This window comes from Amia ocellicauda, chromosome 12 (assembly GCF_036373705.1).
Source record: "Amia ocellicauda isolate fAmiCal2 chromosome 12, fAmiCal2.hap1, whole genome shotgun sequence".
Classification (NCBI taxonomy): Eukaryota; Metazoa; Chordata; class Actinopteri; order Amiiformes; family Amiidae; genus Amia; species Amia ocellicauda.
In genome coordinates, this window is record NC_089861.1 from 19,928,574 (window position 1) to 19,939,939 (window position 11,366).

General features: G+C 42.1%; 1 protein-coding gene across 4 annotated transcripts; it reads right to left on the reverse strand.

Annotated features, from left to right (window-relative positions):
• Positions 1-4,555: 4,555 nt before the first annotated feature.
• On the reverse strand, positions 4,556-9,276 carry LOC136764543 (zinc finger protein 235). Of its 4 annotated transcripts, none has more exons than XM_066718706.1 (3): positions 9,198-9,276; positions 7,529-7,599; positions 4,556-6,802 (listed from the first exon to the last, which is right to left on the reverse strand). In XM_066718706.1, exon 3 carries the CDS (start codon positions 6,685-6,687, stop codon positions 5,587-5,589), a length of 1,101 nt encoding a protein of 366 aa, XP_066574803.1. In that variant the 5' UTR covers positions 6,688-6,802; positions 7,529-7,599; positions 9,198-9,276; the 3' UTR covers positions 4,556-5,586. The 4 variants fall into 4 exon arrangements, with proteins under 4 accessions (XP_066574803.1, XP_066574801.1, XP_066574799.1 ...); XM_066718704.1 differs by having other exon boundaries at positions 9,065-9,276; XM_066718702.1 differs by having other exon boundaries at positions 9,060-9,276.
• Positions 9,277-11,366: the final 2,090 nt, after the last annotated feature.

Sequence of the window (11,366 nt, forward strand, 5' to 3'; positions counted from 1 at the left end):
GTCACAATGGCATACCAACGTGGGCAATTTCATCATCCTAACTATGTAATTGCAGACCATTTGTGCACAGAAACCCTGTGTTTTAAAGGATATGCACATTAACTGGACACCGAGAAGCTTGCAGGGTGCATAATTGTAATGTGCATTTTTAGATCATTTTGAATGAATCTGGCCCTACTGATTACCACAAGTCTTGGATGGATTCTGGCCATTTTAAGCAAATGCAAATAAATGTGCCAATCCACTGTAAACATCAGCCAAAAAGGTCAAACGCTACAGTGATTACATAAGGAAAAACGTATTAATAATTAGAAATTAATAATGTTACTCAAAATGTTACTGTTGACATATATTTAATTTATTTTGGATTTATTGTTATTGTATAATATACACTCACCTAAAGGATTATTAGGAACACCATACTAATACTGTGTTTGAGCCCCTTTCGCCTTCAGAACTGCCTTAATTCTACGTGGCATTGATTCAACAAGGTGCTGAAAGCATTCTTTAGAAATGTTGGCCCATATTGATAGGATAGCATCTTGCAGTTGATGGAGATTTGTGGGATGCACATCCAGGGCACGAAGCTCCCGTTCCACCACATCCCAAAGATGCTCTATTGGGTTGAGATCTGGTGACTGTGGGGGCCAGTTTAGTACAGTGAACTCATTGTCATGTTCAAGAAACCAATTTGAAATGATTCGACCTTTGTGACATGGTGCATTATCCTGCTGGAAGTAGCCATCAGAGGATGGGTACATGGTGGTCATAAAGGGATGGACATGGTCAGAAACAATGCTCAGGTAGGCCGTGGCATTTGAACGATGCCCAATTGGCACTAAGGGGCCTAAAGTGTGCCAAGAAAACATCCCCCACACCATTACACCACCACCACCAGCCTGCACAGTGGTAACAAGGCATGATGGATCCATGTTCTCATTCTGTTTACGCCAAATTCTGACTCTACCATCTGAATGTCTCAACAGAAATCGAGACTCATCAGACCAGGCAACATTTTTCCAGTCTTCAACTGTCCAATTTTGGTGAGCTTGTGCAAATTGTAGCCTCTTTTTCCTATTTGTAGTGGAGATGAGTGGTACCCGGTGGGGTCTTCTGCTGTTGTAGCCCATCCGCCTCAAGGTTGTACGTGTTGTGGCTTCACAAATGCTTTGCTGCATACCTCGGTTGTAACGAGTGGTTATTTCAGTCAAAGTTGCTCTTCTATCAGCTTGAATCAGTCGGCCCATTCTCCTCTGACCTCTAGCATCAACAAGGCATTTTCGCCCACAGGACTGCCGCATACTGGATGTTTTTCCCTTTTCACACCATTCTTTGTAAACCCTAGAAATGGTTGTGCGTGAAAATCCCAGTAACTGAGCAGATTGTGAAATACTCAGACCGGCCCGTCTGGCACCAACAACCATGCCACGCTCAAAATTGCTTAAATCACACTTCTTTCCCATTCAGACATTCAGTTTGGAGTTCAGGAGATTGTCTTGACCAGGACCACACCCCTAAATGCATTGAAGCAACTGCCATGTGATTGGTTGGTTAGATAATTGCATTAATGAGAAATTGAACAGGTGTTTCTAATAATCCTTTAGGTGAGTGTATAAATACCATCCAATTTATACAAATTATTTTGAAAAATACAAAAACACAACTTACTTACAAGCATATATTAAATCTTGGGGTTAAGGGTAGCTCAAATTCTTGGGCTGTGTTGAAGTATGCATGCTTTCTTTGAGACTTCGAGTAGGTGACTCATCCTGGGATGTACTTTTAATGAGTATGTTATTAAGTAGGCCGATCAAATAAAACTAAGATTACAAACTGTTTGGGTATTTGTCTTTGTCTAGCTATTAACACTAGTAATTTATTTTAGAATAATACACTTTTTATATTAACGCTATGAGGCCTTTTTAGATTTGTATCAATCGCCGGCCTATCATATTGCAGTCCTGCAGTGACCTAGTTCATATGTGAGCCCGCAGTGACTATGTAGGCTGTGCTGATTATAAGTTAAATCCCGAGAAGATGTGAGATAAAGTGAACTGTAATACTAAAAACTTCACAGACAGAAACATACTCAGACCCTCATCTCTCTCTCGACTACACTGTGGTCAGAGAGAGACAGTTTCACTGCTACTGCAGCCGCTGTTCATTGCGCTGGAGGGACTGTTTACACAGCTGGACCTGCACTTCCCAACGGCAAGAAGAATATTGAGAATACTGCATTCAGTGACTTTGACCATTTCTTGTAACCTTTCTTGTAACCGACACAAGTGCGAGACCCCAGCTCCCTCTGGTGGCCAAAGTATTATTGTACCACAAAGAGTTAATACAGTACTGTACAGACACACTGACCGGTAACAATGCATGGACAGAGACAGAGACAGAGAGATTTAATACATTACAGTACAATAAAGACATACCTACTGACTGAACACTGAACTGTCTAAAGCAGCACATTACTGTACGGACACACGGTACTGCCTGATCCAGCAGCCAAGTCTTTTTAACAATAACTTAAAATAAACAAAATGCAGAAAAGGTCAAAACGTTGTCTTGATCAGCCTGGTCCATACACCTACAGTCTCTCATCTCTTCTTACCCCCCCCACCACCACCACTCCTCACAAAATATCACAAAATGTACTCTTTCAGACACATAACTTAATTATTCACTCATTTTGTTTTTCACCATTTAAATCCATTCCAGTATAGTCATACAAGGTACAGGCAGGGAAATGGCTTTTTTTTTTCACAGGGAGAGGTTCATTTTGCCAACTAGGTAAGACTCTAGGTTCAGCTCTTTCTTAAAAAAGAAGTCTGACGTTCGTGCATTTTCTAATTTGTCCTAATCGCCTACCTCACACTGCTATTCATGTACTTGCTCTAGTACTTTCAATCACCTGACTGTACTCATGATGATGCCAGCTCCACCACCACTAAAGGGTTAATATTGATTATGCTAGTTTTAAAACTGGTTATGTCTCTTCTTTTCCATGGGACTAAAAGGTTAATATTGATAATGCCAGTTCCATGGTGTCTATCCATAGAACCACATTCTGTTTTTGTCACATACTCACAACCACAGAGCTAACCAGGGCCTCGCTCCCACATGGCAGGGGGACTGACCCCAGAGATGGTTCTAAGCAGGTCATGCATCCTGTCCTAGACAACGAGCTTTCAGTAAAACAATCTTTAGCTAATCAAAAATAAGTCTAATTGAAGGTACCCAGGTGGACAGCTGGACTAACTTATCATTGGTCGTGGTTTGCTTCTGTACTACTGCTTGCTCCAATAATATGGGAGAGGACAGCCCCTTCTGATGGGTAAAAATAACTATTGCAAACAAGAAATGATGCAGGCTTAACAAAGCTACTTAGTCTCTTTGTGGATCAGATTCAAGTAACGCCCATTGACAAAAAATACTGCCCAAATACTTATTTCTAACAGCACTTTATGATCATAACATTATGACTATATGCCTAATATTGTGTAGGTCCCCCTTTGCTGCCAAAACAGCCCTGACCCATCGAGGCATGGACTCCACTAGACCTCTGAATGTGTGCTGTGGTATCTGGCACCAAGACGTTAGCAGCAGATCCTTTAAGTCCTGTAAGCTGCGAGGTGGGGCCTCCATGGATTGGACTTGTTTGTCCAGCACATCCCACAGACGCTCGATTGAATTGAGATCTGGGGAATTTGGAGTCAACACCTTGAACTCGTGATTCATCAGACCAGGCCACCTTCTCCCATTGCTCCGTGGTCCAGTTCTGATGCTCACCTGCCCATTGTAGGCGCTTTCGGCAGTGGACAGGGGTCAGCATGGGCACCCTGACTGGTCTGCGGCTACGAAGCCCCATACGCAACAAACTGCGCTGCACTGTGTGTTCTGACACCTATCAGAACAGCATTCACTTTTTCAGCAATTTGAGCTACAGTAGCTCGTCTGTTGGATTGGACCACACGGGCCAGCCTTCGCTCCCCACGTGCATCAATGAGCCTTGGCCGCCCATGACCCTGTCGCCGGTTCACCGCTTTTCCTTCCTTGGAGCACTTTTGATAGGTACTGACCACTGCAGACCGGGAACACCCCACAAGAGCTGCAGTTTTGGAGATGCTCTGACCCAGTCATCTAGCCATCACAATTTGGCCCTTGTCAAAGTCGCTCAGATCCTCACGCTGCCCATTTTTCCTGCTTCTAACACATCAATTTTGAGGACAAAATGTTCACTTGCTGCCTAATATATCCCACCCACTGACAGGTGCCATGATAACGAGATTATCAGTGTTATTCACTTCACCTGTCAGTGCTCATAATGTTATGGCTGATCGGTGTATTATATAAAGCTTTTTTAAATATCGTGACCACTGGATGTTGCACTTGCGCTGGAATCGCTTTTCCCTCTACAATTTTAACAAACATGTTTAATATTTACGATTGACACCGATGACGCGATTAGCGTCACACCGAGACAGGCAGCAGCCAATGAGAGTTGAGCTGATTGAAGAAGAAAACAAACAGGAAGACTAAACATGATAGGAGATTTAGATTTTCATACGCATTTATTAAAATACCAATGGTTGTTTCGGGGCACATTATGTAAAAATACTCTAATACAGGGAAAATAATAAGATTTTCACATACAAATACCCATTAGTATCTGTAATTGACCCAGGTCTGCACAAAATATCGAGTCCTACAATGCGATGATCATACTGTGGGATGGATAGAGCCTGTGAATGTTGCTAACCTCCAGCTCTCACACAGAGTAGACAGGCTATTGCCCTCACCTCCCCAACCATGTCTTCACACACATCCTCCTCGTAAATGTCCATGTCCATGTCCGTTTACCTTTTTCTCTGAATGGATCACTTGCAATTCCGCAAGCTGTGGGGAGTTTAGAGGCTGTGTCGGAGGTCCCCACGACAAAGGATTTCAGATCAGTTGTGTGTGACCCTGGACTTAAGCGATCGTGTAGTTGCAATCCTTCATGACATAAAAGACAAATTTGGTGAAAAATAGTCGTTAAGTGTGAGCAGCCCTCCATTCTCAAAATTGGGTCATCTGCTGAGAAATTAATAAATGGATATTAATCTAATTCATGAGGAAGAGAACCCCAGTCTCATGCCTGACTTTTGCCTTAACAAGCTTAAGTATCTGGCGACAAACGCCCTTGCAGCCCACCTCAAACAACACCTTGGCTCATTCCACCAATTGGAGGGGTACTGTTAGCCTTGTTCTTATGGCCAGTTAATAAACTACACCACAATAAACTATTTACCTTGTAAATACGTCTATCAGGGTGGTCAGTACTCCTGCAATGATAATGGATGCAAAAAATAAACCAAGCAATGTAGAGCTCCAAAATAAATGTATAGATAGATGTAGACAATTAAAAGTAACCAAATACATTTCACAGATGGAAACTTAGAAATGAATTAAATTAATAGATAAACTGGGAGTTCCTATTGGAATACATACCCAAAAGACACAACCCCAACCCCACTTCATCCCCCCTACCCATCCCCTCATCTCTTAGAATTCTTCTGCCTTGCCCATCACAGGAGTATGGAATCACCGTCCTACATGAACCACCTGGTGAGCTTTGAGGTTGGACAAAAAGCGAAATCTCTTCTCACACTCTCCACAACTGTACGGCTTCTCTCCCGTGTGGACGCGTTGGTGTGCTTTCAGATTGGAAAGATCGGCGAAGCCCTTCCCACACTCCCCGCAGCCATACGGTCGCTCCGCAGTGTGGACACGCTGGTGGGTGGTGAGATTGGCCAGCCTGTGGAAACGTTTTCCACACTGTGAGCAGATATGCAGAGGTTCTCCCCCGTGAATTTGCAGGTGCTCTTTGAGGTTGCCCAAGTGAGCAAAACCCCTGCCGCACTGTTCGCAGCCATATGGTCTCTCTCCTGTGTGGATGCGCTCATGCGTTTTGAGGTGGATTAACTGACCAAAGCTCTTCCCGCACTGGGCGCAAGAGTAAGGTTTCTCTCCCGTGTGAATGCGCTGGTGCGTCTTGAGGTGGATCGACTGGCTGAAGCTCTTCCCGCACTGGTCACAAAAGTATGGTCTCTCTCCTGTGTGAGCTTTCTGGTGGACTCGGAGGCTATTTAAAAAATTGAAGCGGTTCCCACACTGGGCACAGTGGTATGGTTTCTCTCCCGTGTGAGTGCGCTGGTGCTCCTTCACTTGGCCTGCACGGCTGAAAGTCTTGCCACACTGACTGCAGCTGTACCGTCTCTTTCCCCCATGAACCATTTTGTGACTCTGCAGGATTGCACGGCGGATGAAGCTCTTCCCGCACTCATCGCAGCGGTACGATCCCTCTCCCTTGTGGATGTGCTTGTGCTCTTTAAGGTGGGCAAACTGATGGAAACTCTTTTCGCAGTGGGTGCATGAGTACAGTCTCTCCCCAGTGTGAATTTTCTGATGTTTATTAAGTTTGCCCAGTGTGGTTAAACTACTGCCACACTGGGCGCAGTGATGGGCACCACGAGAGTTTCTGCTAGCCTCTGCTATATTCTTGCTCTGCTGTGAGGACAGTCTCTCCAGTCTAACTGAGCAGGGTCTCAGGATCCTCATCAGCTCCGGCGGGGCAACCCTACTGCTCCACCACTCCATTCCAGTGCACCCTTCCACCCTCTGTCCACTCCGGTGTGGGTGCATGAGCCCCTCTCTGCCTCCTGCAGCTGTGGGCTTTGTCTCCTGCCACAGACTGGAGCTCCACTCTACCTCACAATCCTTCCCACACCACCAGGTAGAGCACTAGTCTCTACAGCTCCTGGGGATACAGAAGACACAGAGAATAGGATTTTGAAAACAAGATGAATATATGCTGCACTCAATAAGTATCTTGGTAGACAGACTCTAGATTATTAAAACCTGTCAATCAATTATACAGCTCCCTGTGAGGAGATAAGGAACTGGATAAGAATATTTGTAGATGGACATGGTTAGTTATACAGCCATTTCAGGCAAATCACTGTAATTTAATTTGATTGGGAGATACCAGTGCAAAGCCCCATTACAGTCATTAACTCACTCAATCAATCAGAACGCCATTGCGTACATTCTTTGAGTGAAAGGAAAGATGTGTGGAGAAAACATTTCAGTATTATTTATTGTTCTTCTATTTTTCTAGCTACGGGAGTATCAGTCACACTCACTGACTAGTCGGTTAACACTGAACTGAGTGAGGGGGAAGAGAGAGAGCAAGAGACAAGGAAAAGCGGAAAGAGGAGCGGTGAGCCATTATCTTTCTGCAGCCGATTCAGGGCAGGGAGGACACTGAGGCATGGATGGGAGAACCCAGCAGGGATGTTATTTATTATCATTAAATAATGATATAACTAAAAATCAAAACAAGCTCCCTCATGGGAAGTCTTCAAAATGAGCATTCCTGATGGTGCTAGTTCAAGACAAACTCCCATTAAAAAATACTTTATAGAATTAATTTAATAATTTTGTAAACAAAATATATAACTAAACAAACAAACACTGGATCCACCTTATCTTGCTCTGCTTCCATGGTGGGCTGCAAGGGATTTACAGGGAGAACGGTCTGTGCAGGGGACATCACTGTAAGAAAAAAGGCAAAGGTAAAAAAGGTAAGCACAGGTGCTCATAGGCGGTCAAGATCATTGCCAGCAGGGGTTTCCAATTGAGTGGCTACAGAGCCCAACTGCAAGCATATGAGCCACAGGCAACTGTGTGGAGTCAGGGCAGCCTGTTACACTTTAATTTCCTTTTTATCATCTCTTTGTAACCTGAAAAATAAATGTACTTCAGTACACTCTAAGTACACTTTAGTAACTTCAATACATTTACAGTGTACTCAGTGGATAACACAACTAGTTAACATTTCAGAGCAATGCACTTTTCTGTTTCTCTGCATTGCAGTTTAAAGAGTATCTCTTTTTAATGGAAAATGAGAGTATATTCACCTACATTTATGAAGTGTAAAAATATGCCTTGAAACAAATGTGTAATTTTGTTGTTCACTCCCAGTGATAGCTAATTTCTGGATACATATAAAGACAGATGGGTGGAAGGGCAGTGTTAAACCACAGAATACATACGGACTCATAACTCATTTTTGTCAACAGTTCTGTCCTAGATCCGACATCTATTTATTTCAGATTGATGGAAAGTTACTGGTTTATTTGCTCAACAATGTGTACCAGAATACTGTATGAGAGCAGATCTCTCGAAGGGGAGTAGTCAAACCGTACAGTGCAGTTTTGAAAGGTGATGAAGAATCATTATTACAAATCTGGTGACCTTTCCTGAATTCCCTAAAGATCATGCAAATATCATACAATACAGTCAAAACCGATGATTGTTTGAATATGCACTGTGAGTTATGGATGTCACACACGTATACATATATAATACTTTTCTATTTTACTTCCCTTATTACACAGCAAAACCATTTAGAAATAATTATACCAAAAGAAAACTGAAGATGTGAACTGGATTTGGATTGCGTTTGGACTGACTGCAAATTGCGTGTCTTGCCCCGTTTATGCAGGTCTGTGTGAGAGGGACCCGTGTCACAGTATAATTATACTCGAAAGTAGTTATAGTTTTAGTTATGTTTTTTGACAGCTTGCCTTTATTTTCAGCCCAGCACGGCCTATATATGGAGGATCGGGGCCTGCACTGTAGACACCCCCTCCCCCTCTGTGTCACCAACTAACTACTATCCGTTATCTATAGGAATTGAATTTAAGGATCGCACACGCGTTGTAATAATAATAGACACATTCCTACTGTAGATTATAAATTAGACCACACTGAGTCTCAATCACTGCTCTTATTATACTGGGTGAAGCAAAAATGACTGTACAGATATAATATGACTACGAATCAGCTTTATTTAAGTGCCTTTCATGCCAGGAGTTGTTGTTGCACAACACCAACAATAGACAGCTACTAAACATAAATATTTCAGACAGTAGGCTAAAACAAATGAAAATAATCATTTTTAAAGACACGATATTACAACTCACAAGAAATGCAAACCGTAAAGGCCTGACCTGACCTGCTGCTGTCACTGCTCTGGGCTGCCCTGTGTTGTCCGGACACTGCGACGCAGACACAGTCAGGCGTGTTACTGTTACACACAGTCAGGCGTGTTACTGTTACACACAGTCAGGCGTGTTACTGTTACACACAGCCGGTTCAACGCGGTGATGGACCCTAGTGTCGCTTCACTCCCCACTCCCGCCTGCACAGCGGCGCTGGAGGCGGCTGTCTTTGTTTTTATCGTAAAGTGGAGACATGGCGTTACGACACTTCCCTGCCTGCTGTGACGTCACGGTCTGCGCAGACGGACAGCTGTGGCAGTGCAGCTGCAGACTGGAGCAGAGCACACGGAGGACAGAGGGGGTGCGCTTCGTTCTCCACTCCATCATAATTTACAGTGTAATCAGAAAATGTGCCATTTAATCAGTTCATATCAGATTAAGTAGCTTTACGACGCTTTCATAATGTTTAATTTGTAGAATGTTTTATTCCTGCTCTTTGTTGAGACACTTAAGGGTTCAATACTAACATACTGATCAAATTAATTACAACTTTTTTTGGTGTATACGGTATTATGGTGGTGGTGCTTTGCCATATCTAGCATGAAATTCTTAAGATCATTCATGACATGACACAAGGCGATTCACACCTATGGGCTCAAATTAGCGCCATAAGTAACAAATTCAAAATAAAAAATATTGTAAACAAAAAAAAAAGATATCAAAGCAAAAACAACAATTGATGTATGAAAAATAAGTAACTGTTGCCTTCGTTAGCCTATAATATCGATGTACTCGATGAGTATCGATGAGTCACACACTATAACAGATTTTTCTTTTTATTTGTATTATGAAGGCAATATAAAACAATACAGAACAACAGTGACAAAAAGCGTCAGGGGTCTATGACAATACAGAGATACTGGCAACAGGTCCCTTCCCTGTGCGGGGCTCCATAGCGCTGCGCTGCGGCCTCTCGCTGGACTACAGAGCCGGGGGTGGGGGGCCACGGCCAGAAATAAGAAATGAGTAACAAACAGGCAAACAAGGACCAACAAGCAAAAGTAAAAAAAAGTAACCATACTTATATTTCGAAAACAGGAAACAGAAATAAGGAAAAAGAACCATTACTTATTTTTCGCAAAAATCTGAAATAAGGAATGAGGCCACTACTTCTTTTTCGAAAACCACAAATCAGATATTAAAAATAAGTTAGCATTAATTATTTTGCAGAAAAACTGACAACAGTAACAAGAAATAAGTATCCATTGTTAATTTATTGAGAAACAGTGACAAAAAAAATGTAATCGTTACTTATTTTGAGAAATCAGAAATAAGTAATAAGTAACCATTCATTATTATTTTTTAAATAAGGAATTAAAAAAAAAAGGAATAAGGAATAAGGAATCATCTTCACAGAGGTAGGCAACCTAGCTAGAACTGGCACTGCCAGAAGGGCTATTTGTTCATGTCCTCAGCGAGCCACCGTAAGTTATAATGATGGGAATTACATTATTTTAAATATTATTATTGTTCTACGCGATGGTTATTTTTAAAACTGGAGGGGTTTCGTCTGGAGACATCATTAATGCAATCATACAGTAAATATGTATGAATTAAGTATTGCAACCCACTTGGATTTAAAATTGCACGTTTGACGCAATTTATATTTAATAGTAACCTGTATTCGAGCCGTGTGAATAGCAGTAGCTGGGCGTCTGCTCTACTATTTACGGTAAAGGTTCTTGGTCTCTTTCTGTTTCCATAGAGCGAGTGGAAGTACTGTAGTATACAGATTATATATTTTGGAAACAATGTCAGGTATTAGTACTGTTCTACCACCACTAATAATAATACCAGTGATAAGCCAAAACAAATACATTCGTTACAATACCTGAAGACATTGATCTGAATTACCATCAACTGGATTGCTTTTTACATTGATTTAAATTGCAGTATTCACCTCATTGGCTACAATTCCCATTGCCAGCAGGGTAGGGTGGGGGCAAGGAGCTCATCTTAAGGAAGATATACCATATAACTGTGTTAGTTATGTATAACCGAAATACAAGAAGACACGGTTATAGTGGGAGTTATTGTCTATGTTGTCAGATTTTTGTATTTTGATACAAATTACACAAATATTTTAATGGGGTCATGTGTGGGTGTTTCACCTGTCTGTGCTTTATGGTTCATTTTGAATATAGTCAACTCCACAGAATTGCATATTGGATAATTGTATACTCATTTTATTGCATAGCAAACAGCTGTTCCCCCTTTAAAATGCATTGTTCTTAATGGAAACATGCTTTGGTTAAA